The 22,562-nt window shown below is 32.9% G+C and overlaps 1 protein-coding gene across 1 annotated transcript in view; it reads left to right on the forward strand.

The window, feature by feature from the left end:
• The window catches only part of LOC145296088 (RNA helicase aquarius-like), a 143,644-nt gene that overhangs the window by 115,979 nt on the left and 5,103 nt on the right, over nt 1-22,562 (forward strand). Inside the window, exons 33-37 of the mRNA XM_080142226.1 lie at nt 436-607; nt 4,880-5,050; nt 8,669-8,754; nt 9,945-10,056; nt 14,306-14,368. Coding sequence (XP_079998352.1) covers nt 436-607; nt 4,880-5,050; nt 8,669-8,754; nt 9,945-10,056; nt 14,306-14,368 — 604 coding nt within the window. The remainder of the gene's footprint in view (nt 1-435; nt 608-4,879; nt 5,051-8,668; nt 8,755-9,944; nt 10,057-14,305; nt 14,369-22,562) is intronic.

Genomic DNA, 22,562 nt, shown 5'->3' on the forward strand with positions numbered 1-22,562 from the left:
CAGTTCTTGTGGTGGCAGAGAAATAAGTACCAGATCAAGTTGTATCTTCATAAAAAAAATCATTTTGAAGCAAATTTCTGTTTTTCAATGCCTCCCCTCACTCTCTGTGTGTTAAGAATGGCTTCCTAAAATCCTGCAAAAGTTTTAATTTTTTTGGCATTATCTCTCTCGTCTTGCAAAATGGTGTCAATTGTCGATCATTGCTTGGCTATAAGATTTGTTTGTTTTTTTTTTAAATAAAATGAAATTATTTGATCAATTTACATGATTTTTGGTATACAATATTTTCTTTCTGTCACGGCTACATCATAAATATTGTTTTTATTTTGATATTTTTGTTTGGGATGGGAGTGGTTATGGATTTGCAATAAAAAAATGAAAAAATTTTTTTCGTGTCGTTCAAATAATTTTTCTATCTCATTTTATTAATTCCAGCATTTGTAATCTGTACAACTGGCGCTACCGTAAACTTGGCAATCTACCGCACGTGCTTGAATCGCCAGAATTCCGAATGGCCAATGCTGGTTTTGTCTATGACTATCAACTTGTCGATGTACAGGATTTCAACGGAGTTGGAGAATCGGAACCAAATCCGTATTTTTATCAGGTAAATTTTGGTCTGTTTTTTTTTTTTTGTTTTTTTGTATATGATATGAATTATACTGAGGGTCATTCAATACAGGGCAACACCAGATATTCTTGCTAGCTTATCCATTCAAACAATACTAATTAGTGTATGTCTATTGCTTTCATTGCCACGTTCAAATCTCCCGACCAGCAGTAATCATGATTCCTTTCACTGATGATTTATGAAAGGATGAAACATTAGTGTCTGTAAGTATTAAAATAATAATAATAATATATATATATTTTCAAAACTTAACTATTGTCGATCTCCCTACCCCTCTTTTGTTTTTCTTTCGTATTTCCTCTAAAATCGTTCTTCCAAATAATAATAACCATTTCTGTAAGGTCTGACAAGGCTGCTGGATCGTAGATATGGTCCGGCAACAAAAACGTGTAACTAAACAGATAAAACGGTAATAAAAAAAATGAAACACATATTTGCGCTACAATAGTATTGAGCACTCTCTTCAGGTTTTTACTAATTACCAGTTTTATTATATATATAATATGATATATTATATATATATATATATATATATATAATATATCATATTATATATATATATATATATATATATATATATATATATATATATATATATATATAATTTAAAAAATTATGTTACACATTTCAGAGACGTACCACAGTTTCATTGAGGCGGATTAGCCTTTTACTATTCAAAAGTTTGTTTGTTTCCATTTCGTGAGTCACATATGATTTGAATGGATTTTTAACATTTTTTTTAAATGGTAAAAGACCATCCACCACAATGAAACCATGATAGGTCTTTGAAATATGTAAAATGGAATACGTGCATCAAATCCGTTGTCATGGTTGCTGGAAAAATGATGGCATCCTTCTATTGATCCAATGCAATTCTCTACCTATATAAGAGCCAGGTTGCTGTCACATCTGGGTAGGAGCTGCTAGGAAGACCTTATCCTGCCTTCAAATTAGACTGCGTAGCCTAGTGGGAGATGCCCTTTTCTTTTCCCTGCAACCTCTTTCTCACAGAAGAGACATTATGAGCCTGTCTCTGTTTTATCGTTATTTTCATGACAAGTGCTCGTCTGAACTCCAATCTATGGTCCCTCTCGCCAAACATTCATGAGAAACACTCGTTTGACCGTAAACACTATCAATAATTTCCCCCACTCTTTATCTGTACCTAAACGTAGATTCCATGAACAAAGCTTCTTTCTAAGAACTGCACACCTATGGAACTCTCTTCCGTTTACTTGCTTTCCAGCTGACTACAATATGGCTGTCTTCAAGTCCAATGTAAACAAGTTCTTGATGAGTCGTTCCCCAGATCACCGAAGTTAAGCAACATTGAGCCTGGCCAGTACCAGATGGGTGACCATTTGGGAAGGCTAGGCGCTGTATGTACCTTCTGGGAAGGTTGGGCGTGGGGCCAGCACCCTCACCCCGTAAAAAGAACTCCAAACTACAAAAGAACCTACAAAGTTGTAGATGACCTATACCCCTCCAGGGGCTCAAGGGCTATGGATTGATTGGAACGATTGCTATGATATTATCCTTTTGACCACTGCACCCTTATCCTCGAGTAGCCTCTAGGCCTTGATAAGTGGGGATTCCTTTGTAAAAAAATAAAATAAAAACAGTTTTGAAATAAATAATCTGTATTTTAGCTCATTTGCAATTGAGCACTTTATTGATTTTTTTTTCAAAACACACACACACACACATATATATATATATATATATATATATATATATGATGATGATTGCAAAGTCTTGTCAGACGAGTGCCACTCACTCAGACACTTAAAGTCCATGAGCCCAAAAATGACTTCTTTTTTTTTTTTTAGTCCTACCAGTGAATTCACACGCTCAAGCAGGCATGACACTTGAGATTAATTATTATATGCTTCCAGCATTTCAAGCCTCCACACGTCACAACTTTTTCATCACCACAGGACCATTTTTATAGACAACTGCCTGAGGGAGTATCTATACACAGATGTTACAGAGTCTTAGCTTTGTACGACAGCTAAGTCTCTATGTTATTGCTATACATCTTACGAGATGACTGACCAATGTTTAGGATTTCAGGTTCAAATGAACAGCTGCAACAGGAATTGGAATACACCCTACTAAAGCCTGATTGTCACAGCTGGTGAACTTCAAAAATGCAATCTAAACGGGCGGTGGGGGATATTTTAGAAGAACGATATGCAATAAAATTCTGTTTTAAACTTGGGAAAAAAAATGCCAGAGAAACGTATAGAATGCTTCAGATTGCTTTTGGGCCATCTTGCATTAATCGAGCATCAGTTTTTGAGCGGCATAAGAGATTCAAGGAAGGCAGTGAGTCTGTGAGGGATGATGAAAGGTATGTGAGGAGTTAGGAAGTCAGAACACCAGAATTGATTGGCCAAATAAAGAATTTTATTGATAGGGAATGTTGTGTGTCTGTAGAAATAAATGCACAGTTTGATGTCAGTGTGGGAACTGTACGCACAATTATTTGCAAGGAACTGAAGATGTGAAAGATTTGTACAAAGTTTGTTCCAAGGATGCTTCATCCTTGACTCAGACTATTTGATCAAGATGAGCATCAAGACAGTTCCTCATCTTCCCTATAGATCAGACCTTACTCCTTTACTTTTGGTTATTCCCTAAGCTCAAGGGAAACCTTAGAGGTTGTTGTTATAAGACAATAAGGAAATGAAAGGGGCTGTGACAAGGGTCATTGACACGCTGACACAAGAGGACTTCCATGGGGCCTTCCAGAAATTGTTGAAACTGCATTGCAGCTGAAGGCGATTACTTTGAAGGACTAGATTTTCATGTGTGCAATATCAATAAAAGTACCCATATGGAAAAGGTCTGGAAACTTATTGAAGACACCTCGTCATTGTGACAATCAATGCTCTTCCTTCTGAGCTAACGTGCCTGCTATTTTTTGTGATACTCTCAATGTTCTCCCCAACCACCAAGTGTTAGGAATTTAAAAATAAAGAATGAAAAAAAAAAAGAAGAAAAAGGTTTATCAGCAGAACAAAGGTCATAGGAAGTTGTTCACCAGGCGCACAAACAGAACTAAACTTAGCATGCAGAGGGTTTATGGTGTCACACACACACACACACACACACACACACACATGCACAAAGTTCAACTGATATTTGCAGAATTAAAGATTGTGTTTTGTTTTATTTTATTTATACTTGTGAACCCATGCATGCCTCCCTTTAGTAGCCACCAATGTGAGAGATAATAGCATGGCTAGAAGAGAAAACCATGGAAACAGCATTAGGGTTGTTGAACCTGGTGGGCAGATGACTGTGTAGCTGTGGATCTTAGCATGTAAAGGGTTGATGGTGTCAAACATGCACTCAGAGTGCAATTGATATTTACAGAAGTTTTTTGTTTTATTTCTGTGATACTGAGGACCGAAAGAACTTTATGCTAACTGGAAGCCATTATCTCTTTCACCAGAATGCTCAATTCATAGGTCAGCATATTTACTTTTCCTAATGTTCCTAGGGTAGCGGGACAGCATTACTATCAAAGGAAAAGTAAGGTGCCTCCTTCTCTCTACTAGTCCGTCGGAAACCCTAGGACAAATTTGGGAACCCACTTAGCCCCTACCCCTCTCGATCAGAGGAATGTGAGGTCATGAAAAGCAGGTTTACTGATGTAATATGTAAACATGGAGAAATAATTCCGTTCATGGTTTTGTATCTCGTTGCACTGAGCAGAAGATTCCTTTGCGTACAATTGTCAAGACAGTCGCCCAGCATTGCTGGGACATAAAGAAACTGCAACCGACTGTCTGTCCAACTACAAAGAAAGCTATGGCAATACATCAAACTTTTTACTCAAGAAACAACGTGAATAGGGTTCTGAATCTGAACACCTCGCTCGGTCGGGATTACCATGGTAGACAGGTGGTACCTGATCGTTATGAAACTGCTCTCTGACAACCAGCAAAGAATAACAGAAAAGATCGTGGGTAGAAGAAGCCAAAGATGACAACAAGAAATATATGTTGACAGTCTGAACACCTGGGCAATATTAAAAAATGATGACCAACAATAAATTCATGAAGGCCTTGAGGGAGAGAGATAGATAGAGAACCATAGCCATTAATGCCTGTACCAGGTAGAACACCACTTGAATCTTGCTTTATGCTAAGTGGAAATCTTTGTTTCCTTCACCAAAGTGCTCAACTCATAGACGAGCATATTTACTTTTTCTAATGTTGTTTTGTGTTTGCATTTCAGAATCTCGCCGAAGCCGAGTATGTTGTGGCTGTGTTCATGTACATGCGTCTGCTCGGCTATCCCGCAGAGAAAATCTCCATTTTAACCACGTATAACGGACAGAAACATCTAATAAGGGATGTCATTGCACAACGATGCGGGAACAATCCGTTCATTAAACGACCACATAAGGTGAGTAGCATTCTTTTGTTTTGTCCTTTAATCCTCATGGTCCATGACCGATGTTTCTGACAAATAGGGAAGAATTGCTTAGTGGCATAGCAACTATTTTTGTTACCCAAGTCAGTCGTAAGATTTGCCTCCCCCATCACCACCACCACCACCACCACTATCCTCGCTGATAATCCATTTACCTTAAAAAGTCCTTAAATGATATTTATTTTCATGGAATTACAATTCCTTTTGGTCAAGATCAAAGTGTAGTATCTGTTCTTCAGATGCTGCACTTAAGATAATTTGTACCAGTCAATGGAGGGGAAACCCTCTATACTGGGACAATTATTATTTTTGGTAACCAGAGTGCCCCCTTTTTGCCTACTTTTAGGGGAGCTGGTTTTTACCTCACATTAAAAACGGCCTTGTGCCTAATTTGCTCAGTGGGGGAGCAAATAAATACCATCTGTTCTTCAGATGCTGCACTTCCATTTCTTGTTCTCTTTCGGTGGAGGAGAAATCCTTCACGACTGAGACAATTTTTATTGTTGTACCTTTTCTCCACGTTAAAAAACGACCCTGGTGTCTAACTCTGTCCCGTGGGGAGGCATAGTAAATAGGTACATTGATAATGTTCAACATAAATAGCAATAAGTCTAGTGAACAGGGTAAGATTTGCCTCCCCCATCACCACCACCACCACCACTATCCTCGCTGATAATCCGTTTACCTTAAAAATTCCAGAAAGTCCTTAAATGATATTTATTTTTGTGGAATTACAATTAAGAATCAAATTTTAGACTGCTGCTATTATACCTAGACTTTTTTGTATTACAGTACTCGTATACATATACAGTTGTCGTCTAAGAAAACTAAAGATATTTTTCTATTTTCTGCCTCCCCCTGACACATGCCACCTGGGGCGGACCGCCCTTCCCCCACTCTTTGCTAAAACCACTGGAATTGCTGTTTGCTATATCAGCATCTATCCATCTAAAACTTATCGTTAACAAGTTTCTGACGTTTTAGCTCCTTACATCAGATGACTTTGTCTTGTCAGGAGTGATTTCTATAAATAAAATAATTTGATAGATATTCTATTTTTTTTTTGTAATGAGTCATTGCTTATCAAGTCTCAAAGGCCGGCTTAGAACATTTATATACTCCCTAGATTATAATATCTACGATTTGCAAAGGGACGTCGCGTCTATCTTTTATCTGAGCGACTTTTATTTTATAAAATTCCCGCTATTCTGTCTTCTTGTGTGTTTGTTCATGTTTTTCATATAAATAAAGTGAAACTAAATTGAAACAAAATCAGTTTCTTGGCTTTCCCATCAGGGACGTCCAGAAAGCAATGAGCTTTGATCAATGTGGGGAAAACCCGTCATATCAGACAATTACTATTCACTTGGACACTCTCCTTTTTATGGGGAGCTGGTTTTCCCCAACATCTTGAAAAGCTTCAAAGCTTAACTGGCTTGCAGACAAAGTTAAGTGCGTGATGTTTGACCTCGTTAAATTGATTCACCTGTGTGAGCTCATTCACTTAACTTTTTAATCGTTTAAATTGAATGGTTCTCACTTCCTCTGTCCTCTTAGCATCGCGGTAAGATATCACGTTTTCTTTCATTTTCTTTTCCGCCTTTGCTTCAAGTCTTCGGGTTCGAGCCTAACTGTCTACCAAAACTTTTTTTTTTCCCCTTCATTTTTTTTTCGTTTCATACACACACACACACACACATATAAACACCCAGGCAATGCCGGGCACCCCCGCTAGTCTATTATATAAAGAGCAAAATGGCCGTGAGTGTTTGTCTATGTACACAAAAGGCGTTTTTGTATTGGGCTTCTTGCGTCGGTTAGATTCCGCAAGAACTTTTCACAGACTTTCTAGATCATAATATTTCAGATTCACATACGGATATCGGCTATTGTTTTTTTAATCAAGTTAAACAAAATTCCCATCATGCCATCGTCTCCAGTGTTTGTTTGTCTTTTTCATATAAATAAAGCAAAACTATTCAAACGCAAACGCCTGGCGTTTTCCCGGGTAGTATCTGTTCTGTAATTGGTCCTTGGTCAATGTAGAGGAAACCCTTTATACTGAGACAATTACTATTTATTTGGATAATACCAGAGTGCCCCCTTTTTGGGGGGAGCTGCTTCCCCCCACCCCCACATTAAAAACGACCTTGTGTCTAATTTGCTTTCATGGGGAAACAAATAGATACCACGACAGAAAGTGGGAAGTTTAACTGGCCCCCAGCCAGATTCAAAAGCAACGTTCATTTCTGTGCATGCATGGCGACTCCTATGATTCTTAAGTTGATTACCAACTCATTGAATTCACTATCCTCTTTGGCCTAATGGTTAGCGAGGAAGACTAATTGCCCTACGTGTTCGAGTTCAATCCCACCTCTTTCTCTATCTTTTTAAATTTTTTTATTTCGTCCTTGTGCCAATATCTTCCACCCGGGCAAAAGTTAATTACCAACTCATTGAATTCACTATTTTCTTTGGCCTAATGGTTAGCGAGGAAGACTTATTGCCCTACGTGTTCGAGTTCAATCCTACCTCTTTCTCTATCTTTTTTAATTTTTTTATTTCGTCCTTGTGCCAATATCTTCCACCCGGGCAAAAGTTAATTACCAACTCATTGAATTTATTATCCTCTTTTTTCACATTCTTTTCCTCGTTTGTCGTACGGGTTCGAGCCTGCCTGCTTACTACCATTTCTTTTTTTCGCTCAAAAACACATACCTCTAAATATATGGGCAATGCCGGGCACCCAGTCTAGTCTAATATATAAAAGGCAAAATGTGTGTGTGTTTGTATGTCTCCCAAAACTTTTGACAGACGCATTGGACCGTGATAAAATCAGTATCATTAGAAAGATCAATCTCTCGGATGACAAATATCTAAAAATTGGCCCAAAAGATTAATTCTGTGCTGGTCAACTGGGCCGGTTTTTGCAAGGAGGGGTCACCGTTTTGCATCAACATTTTTGCGAGTCATTCACATCTAGCAATCTCAACGTACGTTTACGACACGTTATTTCGTGACCCGTGACGTCATAAGTGCACCATGCGCGAGACAACTAACGCTTTCTCACCTCATTTTCCTCTTTTGCATTACAGGTTTGAGCCTGCCTGCCTACTGCGGCTAATTTTTAATTTTTTTGCACTCGCACGGGTACTCGCTACTATTTTAATTGAAACATTGGGAGGGGGGGGGTCAATAGCCTTACTATACCACCTTTCTACACCCGGGCAATGCCGGGTACCCATGCTAGTAAAAAAATTTTAAATTGCATAAAAATTAAATTTTTCACAATTATTCATGAACTTTTGGAACAACCTGATTACAAGATAATTCTGTAATGTTAGTTGATGATGATTATGGGAAATTTTTTTTTTTTTTTTCTGTGTTCATTTTTCCTCTTTTTTTTCCATTTTTATTGTTTTCTTTTTACTTTAAAAAAAATTTTTTTTTTTTAATTCTTTTGTTTTTTTTAATTCTTTTGTTTTTTTAGTAATTTTTATCTTTTTATTCTTTGTTCTTTTTATACTTTTTTTTTGTTTCTTTTAATCTTGAATGTTTTCTCCTCCTCCTCCTCCTCCTCCTCCTTTCCAGGTGACAACTGTTGATCGTTACCAAGGACAACAAAACGACTACATCCTACTCTCACTTGTCCGTACAAAAGCTGTTGGACATTTACGGTAAGTCAGTCTGGCTAGAATTTCTTTAAATAATTTCTCCTTTAATAGAATATTTTAATAAAAGTATATAAAGCAATTCTAGCCAGAGTGATCGAATAATTTATAATCTGAAAACCGTGACACACATATGTATGTTAAAGGTACTACGGTATTAATATAAAGATAATAATACAAATTATCAAAAGAATTCAGAACCAAAGTTATTGACTTTCACCTTTGACCAAGATATCCTAAAATTAAATGCGAGTTATTCCCCTTGTTAAATTTGATTTTTTTTTTTTTGGTACAGTTTAATCAAGACATTAAAAAATGAAAATATCGATTAAAAAAAAGTTATATTGTACATATCCGTTGTGGAATGAAGTTCTTCAAAAAAAAATTTCACTTAATTTGATCAAATAATTTTTCTTTTTTTAAATTTTTTACAGCATTTTGATATTTTAGGAAGAAAAGCTATTATTTAACATGGGGATGGGGGAGGGATGTCGGCACTTTAGACTGAGTTATCTCCCCGTAGCGTGTTCTAAAAATCCAAACCTGGCTACCTTAAGTGTGCTGTCATATAAACGAGTTTTTCCACTGTAAAAAAAATAAATTAAAAAAAAACTACTCAAATTAAGTGAAATTTTTTTTTTCGGAGAACTTCATTCCATAACAAGTACATACAATATAACTTTTTTTTCAATATTTTCATTTTTTTATGTCTTGATTAAACTGTATATATATTTTTTTTTTTTTTTTTGTTAGAATTTAAAAATTCTTTACATGTTATCAGTTGTTCGTTGTGGAACTGTAAAATTTTATTGTAATAAACTGTCAAGAAGTATCGTATTGTATACCAATAACAAATGAAAATGAGTTATTAAGAATCAAATTTTGTATATGTCAGCTTAAATGCTATTTGGGTACAACTTTTTAAAATCTCATAAGATAAAATGTTAGATTTAATCGAGGGAGAAAAGTGCTCAATAAGAAAAATATAGGATAGATTAATTCTTTCTTTACTCAAAAAAATTCCACAGAAATTATAACACTTGCATGAAAACAGGCTAGTCAGAATCAAAGATTGTATACATCAACTTAAATGCTATTTAGTTTAAAGTTTTAAAATCTCCCGAGATAATTTTATATTATAGATTAATTCTTTCCATGTAATAATGTTTGTTGATTTTTTTTTTTTTTTTTTCCAGAGATGTACGTCGTTTGGTGGTGGCAATGTCTCGAGCTCGTTTGGGTCTCTACGTGTTTGCCAGGGTTTCTTTATTCCGAAACTGCTTTGAATTGACGCCAGCCTTCAATAAGGTATGGAATTTACATTTAACCGTGTTCTTCTTCCAGTTCCAGACCTCACAATTGTGGCAATAATATTCATTACTGTGTATTAAGAATTTTCAACCGTGAAATTTCAATTCAGTTTTTCCTGTAAAATCCAATTTTATAAAGTTGATAGTGTCAAAATTAAGGTGTCCATTTTACAAAATTTATAATTTTATTTTTATTTGCGACAAAAATAATCTGTGGTACTTATGTAAAATAGAATCTACGTCATTGTGTGAATATTCTGGACAGGTTACGTAAAGTGTTAGAAAGTTCCGACTGAAAAATTCATGTCTTTTTTTTTTTTTTTTTTAATTTTGTGAAACGGCTGGTCAGATTTTTAAGCCCCAAACAGAAACTTTATGTACATCTTTGTATACGTTATTATTTAATTAATTGGAATGTTTATTGAGATAAGTATTATTTATTTATTGCGGACTATTATCCTCATCTTTTATGACATTTCGGTCGACTATTCCTCTGGCCTTCATCAGATGGTAACCGTGACGGGATAGGAACTCTGCCTTCCATAGTTGTTGTCGTCTCACCACCTTTTAGCTAACTAAGCTTCTGGCCGACATTGGCTAGGATTGAAACCGCTATCTTCAGACAATGCTCACCTGGAATCGTAGAGATTCAACGTCTCTATCCAATGCGCCAAATCGTGGTGAGACGACAACAACTATGGATGGCAGTAATTGCTGAGAATGCAGTTAGGAGATTCGGAGTTCCTATCCCGTCGCGGTTACCACTTGACAAAGGCCAGAGGAATAGTTGTTCAAAACGTCGTGAAACAACAACTAATAAAGATGAGAATAAGAGTCTGCAATAAATAAATTGACTTTTTCTTTATTTCCGTTTTTTTATTATTTAATCGGGGGAATGTCATACAAGCGCTGAAAGATAGTACCTTATACAAGCTAATATTTTGATGGAGAATTTTTGCCACCCAGACTTAGGTTGGTGGTTTAAATTGTTTTAAAGTTGCTGAAAGATGCTAATATTTCATCATAATTTTTAATATTTACAAAATAAAAATCTTTTTTTAAATCCTAAAAAGTCAGAAAAACAAATTGAAAATTCAGTGCTTGTGTAGATTAGTGACGTTTTAAACCAACGCATTTCAGGTGAAAACATTATTACGTACTTATATGCCATGTCGAAATTGGCATAAATTCCAAAACGTCATGAAATAACTAAAAGATGAGAATATGCAATAAATAAATTAAACTTTCTAGTTTTTTTTTTTTCATGAAAACGGGGACTAATTTTTATGGTGCTACACAAAAACTTTGTTTTTTTTTGGGGGGGGGGGGACAATGTCGGTATTGGAAATGCTAACAAACAGTTAAAAATTTAAAAAAAAACATAATTATTATCAAAGCCAGTCATTATATGGTGATTTCAATGAAAAAGAATTATTTCTGCAGTTTATAGACTATACTGAAATAATAACTCAATTATTTAGAAAGCTATTCTTAACATTGAGAGGAGTGCTTTTTAACTATTCTGTATTTTCACCTATTCTGTATTTTCATATAATCTATAAAAGTGATAATGTATGTGTGAGAGAGGACAACTCTCAACCTATATACTCAACAAATTTTTGATCTATAGATTTGAAATTCGGTATATACGGTGTTCAAACATGTGGAAAACTTTATCATCCAGAAAAAAAGGCGACTAAGGCGTCAGAATTTAAAAATTAGTAAGTGGGGGGGGGGCATCGGATTTTTATCTATTTGTCAACTGTTTCACAAATGCGCATGCATGAATCATTCACACGACAGCTTCTTTATGTTAAGAATAAGTAAGTTTGAAAACACTTTGTAAAGATCGGGGCGAGCTATCCTGATGGTTATCATATTTGACTCACTGTCTTTAGGTTTTGGTTCTGATCTCAGCTTGAGTATTTTTTTCTTTTTTTTTTTTTTTACTTACAAGAAGTGAACTGTTTAGGAAAACATAATACTCGCATGCACATGTCTCAGTTTTTTTTTTCCATTTTTTTTTTACTAAAGAGGATTGGTTCTAATAATTCTGATAATCTAAGACGGTTATTACCCAAAATAGGTAACAGCAGAGCATTCTATTGAAGGAAGACCAGTGGCGAATCAAGTTAGAGTAAGAAACCCTAACCAACTATAGCGTCAAAGATAAAAGCAACCATTATTTTGGGCAGCAGTCACTCGGTCAGTCAGTTGCTGTTAAGATCCCGTCCAGTTCACACCTGTCGAATGATTTTGGAACTCCGTTATCAACAAGCAAGGGTTAACGTAAAAAGAAGAGAAATTAAGAAATTCTTCAAATGAATCGTCTTTAGTTTGCTTGTACATTACACGAACCATCTTGAAAAAGACTGTCAGCTTCTTCATGATTTTTTTTTCTATTGCTTGACTTTGGAAGCTAAATTGTCGTCAACTCGTATATATTACAAGTTTCCGGAAAAAAAAGAATGATTATATTAACATTTTTTATTACTAACCAACGGTGTCGTCTTTACCTTTCCTAAGTAGACATTGTCATGTGAACTCTGTTTAAATGCACCGATAATTGATGTAACAACTCCAAAGTTTACAGGCAGCATTTCTAAGTAAAAAATCGTGGTAACTTATATACAGGGTGGGCCAAAATAAGGGTCCTATCTTTAAATTTGAATAACTTCCACAAAATAAAAGTTAAACTCACCAAACTTTATGTGTGTGTAGACTGACCCTTCCGAGATTTTTTTGAAATAAACAAAACAAATTTTAGCCGAAAAACACTTCTTAAAACTTACATGAATTTATGAATTTTTAAAAATAGGACCCTTATTTTGGCCCACGCTGTATTATTAAAATTTTGACAGCGAGAGAGGTTGAAATGTTGCTCCTGTTGATTATTTCTAATTTCCTGGGATATTTAGAAATAGGACCCCAAGGGAGCATGTAGCATAATAATGAATGCAAAATCTGCATAAATTATATATCATATTTCGCAGGGCTCTACGGACAAATTTATCTTTAGTTGACCTTTGATAACTAAATATTTTCGTTTACTAACAAATAGAAAAGTTACTAGCCAAACTCACATGATTTTTAGAATACGACATCTTTGTTCTGTGACAAGTATGTACATCATAAAGATTTTTTTTTTTTAATAAGTGTAATTCTAAATATGAACAAATTTTATGTTGATATTTGAAGGTATAAGCATTCTAATTTCTCCAGATATATTTTTTTTAAAACCGCCTTCGTTAAAAAAAAAAAAAGAATATTTTTATTGTTTAAATAATTTAACTTTGTTCATTTTATTAAAACAAAAAGTATAAAAGATATTTTTCACTCAGTAGTGCGCTTTGGAAGATTGTCAGTGAAAGAGACACAATCGCCAAAAGATAAATGTTTCGTTATTTTCTAGTCACCACTTTGAAAAATCACTCGCAAATGCGACTGTTTCACTCGCAATGTAGAGCCCTGTATTTCTGCATAATTTATGACCAAGCTATGCTGGGTGGCCTGCTAGTAATTTGATAAACAAAGATACTGCTTGGCAATCGTCGGCTGCTGTGATTTCATTGGCTAAGCCTTTAAGCACTTTCTGGTGGTGTTACATAACCTGCTAAGAATCGGTCAATAATAACAAACTTTTTTTTGATACCCAATCCATAAAAAGGATTAGAAAAAAGTAAATTTATATTTTTTTTAGTTTTATTGAAATTTATTAAAGTTTCTACGTGTAATTCTAATTCTTTATTACTTAGAATATCTAATATTGTGCAGCTAAATTATTTAGATATGATCAGCGTTGGAGAGGGAGAGGTTTTGCACATTTCAATTTTCCTCTCAACAACACACGAGTCTTTCTGGCGTGGTCCCAGGAATGTCTACAGGGTCCTTCAGGGAAAAAAAAAAAAAATTTACTGGTGCAAGACTGGTTATATTGATGAATTTACACGATTTTTGGAATATGACATCTTTACATGATGGGTATGTACATCGTAAAGAGTTTTTTCTATTTTTATTTTTTAATCAAGTGCAATTCTAAACAAGCACCATATTCTTTATTACTCAAAACATATAATGTAGTGCAACCGAATTATCGGGATATGACCCGTGTGTAATTAGTAGATGAGACCTTATAAAGATAGAATTAAGCTCAATGGTTTTCATGTTATGTTAAGCAGAGGTTTTTCAAGTTTTACTGTGGTATAATAATGCTAATAAAATGTCTTCTTTTTTTTTTTAATTTTTAGCTCACAAGTCGTCCACAGAAACTGCAGCTCATACCGACAGAAGTATACCCGCCAGTCAGAAAGGTAAATATTGGATTTTTTCACCACTTTGATGATCAAATGCTTTGCACTCTGTCCCTGGCCATCTCGGTAACAAGACGATAGGGTTATAGTCAGCTAACATACTTCCTAACTCCCGGCATGGCTGCTACCGGAAGCGGTGACAAGGCAAATAAGTTCTTCCGCTTTTTTCTCTCACATCTATATCTCCCTCTTTGCACATAGTCATTTTTTATGTTTTTCTGATTGTTCTTTTTTTTTTATTATTTAATAATCATTGAAAAGTTTTTTTGTTTTTTTTTGGGGGGGGGGTTCTTATTTTAATTAAGAATTATTGAAATTAGTTTTATTTTTTAAAGAATTATTGAAATTAGTTTTTTTTTTTTTTTAAAGAATTATTGAAATTAGTTTGTTTTTTTTAAAGAATTATTGAAATTAGTTTTTTGTTTTTTAAAGAATTATTGAAAACACTTTTTAAAATCTTTTAAAACTATTTTGGGGATATTATGTATTGGGTACGTTTTTTTATGATGTTTGAAATTCTATTATTTTGATTTCAATAATTTTATTTTTATACTTTCATAAACATATATTTATTATATGAATTAAAAAAAAAATAATGCATTTTTATAATTTCATGACACATATTTCTTATAAAATATGGTTTTGATATCTTTCTTTGAATTATAAAATATGGTTTTGATATCTTTCTTTGAATTATAAAATATGGTTTTGATATCTTTCTTTGAATTATAAAATATGGTTTTGATATCTTTCTTTGAATTATAAAATATGGTTTTGATATCTTTCTTTGAATTATAAAATATGGTTTTGATATCTTTCTTTGAATTATAAAATATGGTTTTGATATCTTTCTTTGAATGCTCCATTACAGAAACTGATAATCATAAAGCTTAATATTTGAGTCAATTTACTTTGACTTAATTTTTTTTGTTATATGTACATTGCTGAATTGTAATATATTTTAATATATTAATTTTTTTGTTATATGTACATTGCTGAATTTTAATATATTTTAATATATTAATTTTTTTTGTTATATGTACATTGCTGAATTGTAATATATTTTAATATATTAATTTTTTGTTATATGTACATTGCTGAATTTTAATATATTGATTTTTTTTGTTATATGTACATTGCTGAATTGTAATATATTTTAATATATTAATTTTTTTGTTATATGTACATTGCTGAATTTTAATATATTTTAATATATTAATTTTTTTTGTTATATGTACATTGCTGAATTGTAATATATTTTAATATATTAATTTTTTTTGTTATATGTACATTGCTGAATTTTAATATATTTTAATATATTAATTTTTTTGTTATATGTACATTGCTGAATTTTAATATATTTTAATATATTAATTTTTTTGTTATATGTACATTGCTGAATTTTAATATATTTTAATATATTAATTTTTTTTGTTATATGTACATTGCTGAATTGTAATATATTTTAATATATTAATTTTTTTGTTATATGTACATTGCTGAATTTTAATATATTTTAATATATTAATTTTTTTTGTTATATGTACATTGCTGAATTGTAATATATTTTAATATATTAATTTTTTTGTTATATGTACATTGCTGAATTTTAATATATTAATTTTTTTTGTTATATGTACATTGCTGAATTGTAATATATTTTAATATATTAATTTTTTTGTTATATGTACATTGCTGAATTTTAATATATTTTAATATATTAATTTTTTTTGTTATATGTACATTGCTGAATTGTAATATATTTTAATATATTAATTTTTTTGTTATATGTACATTGCTGAATTTTAATATATTCATTTTTTTTGTTATATGTACATTGCTGAATTGTAATATATTTTAATATATTAATTTTTTTGTTATATGTACATTGCTGAATTTTAATATATTTTAATATATTAATTTTTTTTGTTATATGTACATTGCTGAATTGTAATATATTTTAATATATCAATTTTTTTTGTTATATGTACATTGCTGAATTGTAATATATTTTAATATATTAATTTTTTTGTTATATGTACATTGCTGAATTGTAATATATTTTAATATATTAATTTTTTTTGTTATATGTACATTGCTGAATTGTAATATATTTTAATATATTAATTTTTTTGTTATATGTACATTGCTGAATTGTAATATATTTTAATATATCAATTTTTTTTGTTATATGTACATTGCTGAATTGTAATATATTTTAATATATTAATTTTTTTGTTATATGTACATTGCTGAATTTTAATATATTTTAATATATTAATTTTTTTTGTTATATGTACATTGCTGAATTGTAATATATTTTAATATATTAATTTTTTGGACAAAAAATACTAAATATATATATATATATATATATATATATAGGGTGACCAAAAAAAAAACAAAAGCTAAATGGAGGCCATCTAGAACATATGCTGTAGAACGGAGAAAAAAAAAGGCCAAAGGCCCTAGTGTTTTTATGTGATGTTTTGAATATAATATAAACTAGTTATGACCAAAGTTTAATTTCATTCGGACAAAACCCTAAGAAACGGGACCTGATTAGAGTTGGCGCCCGTTTTTTGGGGGTCACCCTATATATATATATATATATTTGCCCCTTCAAAGAATGTCTCCGAACCCACTCTAAAAACTCATATACCGCATACATTGGCCATCCAACAACAAAATTCTCCCGACGACTAACCTATTATTTAGCTGACAATCGTGCCATAAAACAACACCTAACATTCCATGATAAAAGCCTACAGTCGTTCGACATTAGAAATATCTTAACTAAAAATACTAAAATTCAATATTTTAACAATTGCACACAACAACTAAAATTACTAGAAGTCAATTCTTATAAAAAAAACTACAGCCCTTTTTAAACCGGATCTCATTTAACACTGGGAAAAATATACTAACAGTATTTAATAACTAACACAAAATTAAATTGGTGAACTATAAAATAGGAAAATCGAAACTAAAAATAACATAAAATAAAAATAATTCGCTCCCAACCCTCCTGCACCCACCTTTATAGTCAATTAAAATATATATATATATAAATGTATATATATATATATATATATATATATATATATATATATATATATATTCTAGAAGTGTAAGCCATTTTGAGTTTCAGAACAGTTTCAGATGGTTCGCTGTTACAGACAAGTCCTGGGAGGTGACTTGTTTGTAGTAGACAGTTCCACAGAACAAAATATTCTTACCGTGTCAAAACCCGGGAAAGAACATGTGAAATTGCTCCAGAAAAGGTTTAATATTTATGAAGCAATTCTGGTTTCTGATTGGTTTGTAGCAGAACGTGAATTATTTGATTCGTCAGTTCTTAGCAGTATCGTTTATAAATAGAATCGTCCGACTGTGTGGGATCATACCCCATTATAGTAACAAAATATTGCAACATCCTCCCTATTTTTTATAATGGGGAAGTCCCTTGTGTTTGTTCTGCTTAAAAATAAATATATATATATATATATATATATATATATATATATATATATTTTTATATTTACTTAGACATAACAAAAATTAGAAATCATTTGGATCTTAGAATTTAAGCATTTAAAAAGACGCCATTTTTAATTGTGTTCAAATGTCAAAAAGGAAAGTTTTTTTTTTATTTTTTATTTTTATTTTTTTTTCCTAAGCAAAAAGTATTAGTAGGTTAAAGTGTTAATACAAATAAAATGGATACAGTTTAACGTCTTGTCCAGGACCATTTTTTTTTTTTATATATATATATATAGAAATCTATATACTGAGCATTATCCCTAGGGTTTTCCACTGATATTCATGCAAAAAAGTAATAGCATTCTCATAAGTGGAACTTCGCTGGTCTGTATTTTTAATATATAGAAATCTATATACATACAGGGCAGTGACTGAAAAAATGATCACAGAAAAAAAACGTATCCACAAATATCATGAAATTTAAAAATACACATATAAAAACACCAAAATCGAATTATACCCATGCCAGGAATAAAAAACGCAACTTTGCCAAAAGCAGGCTTTTTCCTAAGAAAAGTACAAAAATTATTTGTTATAATTGTGGACGACCTAATCACAAGAGTTTCCAATGTAGATACAGGACTCAAAATGGCGACTACATTAAGAATGTTGAGAGCTCTGTTGGCGAACATACATTTTTATTTTCGTGTACATTTGATGCGTCAACAAGCAATAATAATTTTCTTGTCGATTGTGGGGCCACGGCACATGTGATTACAAAGGAATCTGATTTTATCAATTTTGATCCCAACTTTAAGCCACAAAATCATTTTGTAGAACTAGCTGACGGGAGTCGAGTCAACGATATCGTTTTGAAAAGAGGCAATGCGAAAATCTCGCTAAAGAACAATAAAGGTGAATAGTGTTTCTGTATTTTAGAAAACGCTTTTCTAATCCCAAAATTTAAACAAAATATATTTTCTGTACAAGCTGCCACAAAACAAGGTGCGGGTATGGACTTTAGCCCCAATAAATCAGGACTGGTATACCCGAATGGAACTGTATTTGACATTAAAGAAAATAGAAGACTATATTATTTAAATAGCGTAGTCCCATCAAAAACCGCCTACCATGATCTACAGACATGGCATAAAATTCTTGGACACTGCAATATTCCTGATATAAAAAAGTTGCCGACTGTAGTTGATGGAATGCAAATACAAACATTAAAAAACCTTCAACTGCGACGTCTGTACGCAGGGGAAGATGACAAACTATGAATCCAAGATACCAGGAAAAAAAAAAAAGAAAAATCCTATCAATGGTGCATTGTGACTTGAACGGTCCCATAGAACCGATGGCCAGCAGAGAACATTATAGATATGTGTTGAATTTCGTAGATGACCATTCAGGTTTAATAATGGTTTATTTTTTAAAGAATAAATCTGATACCCTGCTAGCAACTAAGAAATATCTAGCCGACATGGCCCCCTATGGTGAAATCAAGTGTATTCACTCTGACAACGGTACTGAATTTACCAATAAAGACTTTGAATTTTTACTAATTAACCATCATATCCGGCATGAAACATCAGCTCCTAGATTGCCACACCAAAACGGGACTGCTGAACGTGCGTGGCGGACACTTTTTAAAATGGTAATATGCCTACTCATTGAATCAAAACTCTCTAAAAACCTCTGGACGTATGCACTTATGGTGGCAGCCTATATACGCAACAGGTGTTTTAACAAAACACTATCTAAAACTCCATATGAATCTTTCTGCGGTAAAAAAAAAAAAAAAATTTAAGCAGAATGCATATATTTAGTTCAACTTGCTTCGCATATATAGAGAAAAAGAGTAAATTGAATATTAAAGCTGACAGAGGTATATTTCTTGGATACGATAAAAACAGTCCAGCCAATTTAATATTTTTCCCGAAAAAAAATAAAATAAAAAGAATCCGGTGTGTAAAATTCACAGACACGTTTAATTGTAAAGACGAAAACCCGTCATATGAAGAGGATGGAATTATATTACCTCAAATAATTAAAACAAACGAAAACAATAAAAATGACGGAGACGAGAGTGTCCATGATGATGATGATGATGTCGAGAGATATCCCGAAAGAAATAGAAGACGATCCGATTTTTTTGTGGTCGACAATATAAAGGATTATCAAATCGACTATTGCTGTTCAATGGAAAATGCGCCAAAAAGCTTCAACGAAGCAATTAATTCAGAAAAGTGTGATGAATGGAAAATTGCCATGAAAAAAGAAAATGATACCTATATGGTAGTGCCTCTCCCAAGAGATAAACATGTTGTTTCTGCCAGGTGGGTCTTTGCAAAAGAAAGAGTACAGCGTCAGGCGTAGAACAGTACAAAGCAAGATTTGTTGCTAAGGGGTGCTCTCAGATTTACGGTAAAGAACACTTTTCTACGTTTTCGCCGACCACAAACCTAATGACAATCAGAGTTTTACTGCAAGTCGCATCACAATATGACCTAAACATCCATCAAATGGACGTAAAAAATGCTTATTTGAATGCCCCAATAGACTGTGAAATTTATATTACCCCTCCAGAGGGATTTATAATGAAAAATAAAAATAGCGTGTGGCGACTTAACAAGTCATAATATGGTCTAAAGCAGAGTGCTTAGTGTTGGAACACAGTATTCCATGATTATATTATTAAACAGCAATTTAGACAATGCGCTGTAGACCCCTGTTTATATACCCAACACAAAGACGATAAACTACTGATTTTGGTTTTGTGGGTCGAGGATATTTTAATCGCATCAAATTGTGACATAATGTTGACTGATGTTAAGAACAAATTAAGTAAAAGATTCAAAATGACCGATCTTGGCAAAATATCCTGGTTTCTGGGGATAGAATTTACTCAAAGCAAAGGACTTGTTACGATGACTCAATCGAGATACATCGACAAAATACTATTAAAATTTGGAATGGGAGAGTGCAAGAAACGCTCTACACCGGTCAAAAGTGATATTAATAAAAATATACACACAGAATCTGAAATAATAAATAACACACAATATCGCGAAATTATAGGTAGTCTTATATATTTGATGACTGCAACCAGGCCCGACGTGTGCTGTACAGTAACAAAACTGTCACAAAAATTATCACGACTGACAATGAAGGATTTAAACAGAGCTAAACAAGTCCTACGTTATTTAAAAGGAACTAGGGAGCAGAAGTTAGTATTTAGAAAATCAAGAAATCCCCTAAAATTAGAAGGTTTTTCGGATTCAGACTGGGCAAACGAAGAAGATCGCAGGAGTGTATTGGGATATTGTTTCAGACTCTCAGAAAATGGGCCTATTATTTCATGGAAATCTAAAAAGCAATAGATTGTATCTCTCTACGTGTGAAGCAGAATTTATCGCGATCACACACACGACCCAGGAAGCACTCTACCTTAAAAATATCCTGAAGACTATTTTAGAGTCAGAATTGATTACAAGCCCCGTGGTAATTAATTGTGATAATCAAGCCAGTATAGTCTTAGCACAGAGCACGGATGATCAACCAAAGATCTAGGCATATGGATATAAAATGCCATTTCGTAGAAAATGAGAGATCTAGGCATATGGATATAAAATGCCATTTCGTAGAAAACGAGATAAAAAAGGAATCCATTATTTTGAATTACATATCATCAGAACGAAATATCGCTGATGTATTTACGAAACCGGTGACACGGATAAAGCTACAAAGTTTTTTCTCAAAACTTGTAGCTTTATCTGTGTCGCCGGTTTCGTAAATACATCAGCGATATTTCGTTCTGATAGACTTCAGTCATCTAAACACTGTTTTAATTTTTTTTTTTTTTTTTTTCAGTCACTGCCCTGTATTAATTCCGCAAAGACAGTTGCATTCTTTTCAATGAAGTCGGGGTCGTTTCTGTTTTCAGGTTGTGTTTCTAGTACTTTGTGTAGCCTTTGGGTTTGTAGATATCCCAGAAATTTAACTTGCCACAATTCGAATTTTGATTCGGATCCATCGAAATAAAGACGCACACTGGGCCCATAACCTCTAGAAGTGTAAGCCATTATATATATATTATATATATATATATAAATACATCAATACATCAAGCGTCAAAGGAAAAGAAAACAACAATTGCTCTTGACGACAATTGGATGCCCGATAGAAAGCGCTTGAGAAAAATATGGCCGACGAACAACTTTTGGGCGCCATTCTATATAATATGCCTGCCGAAATTAAAGACTGCTCAGCAAATAGAAAAGATATTCAACAAGATCGGAAAAAGGAATAACTCTGTCGTGTTCAATCAGACATGTCTAAATAATGACTTGCTGCCAAAATATACAAATATATATATATATATATATATATATATATATATATTTGTAGTCATCGACATACACTCCTGTTTCATTGTATCACAACTCATCAGTGCCGCTAGACTAGCACCTCTCCCAAGCTGAGGATTGAACCCAGAACCATCGTGTTGACAGTCAGCAGTTCTACCGATTGACCCACGGGGGCGGCGCCCATAAATAATCTTGCCAAATGTCTATTTAAACAAACATATATCTGGGCGTAGCCCAAAGGCTAAGGAATAAGGATGGAGAGTTGTATGACTTATATATATATATATATAAAATCACCTGTCTTCCCTTTTTTCAAAAGATGGATTCGCCCAATCATCGCA

Source organism: Euprymna scolopes, chromosome 16 (assembly GCF_053919585.1).
Source record: "Euprymna scolopes isolate OS-2025 chromosome 16, ASM5391958v1, whole genome shotgun sequence".
Classification (NCBI taxonomy): Eukaryota; Metazoa; Mollusca; class Cephalopoda; order Sepiida; family Sepiolidae; genus Euprymna; species Euprymna scolopes.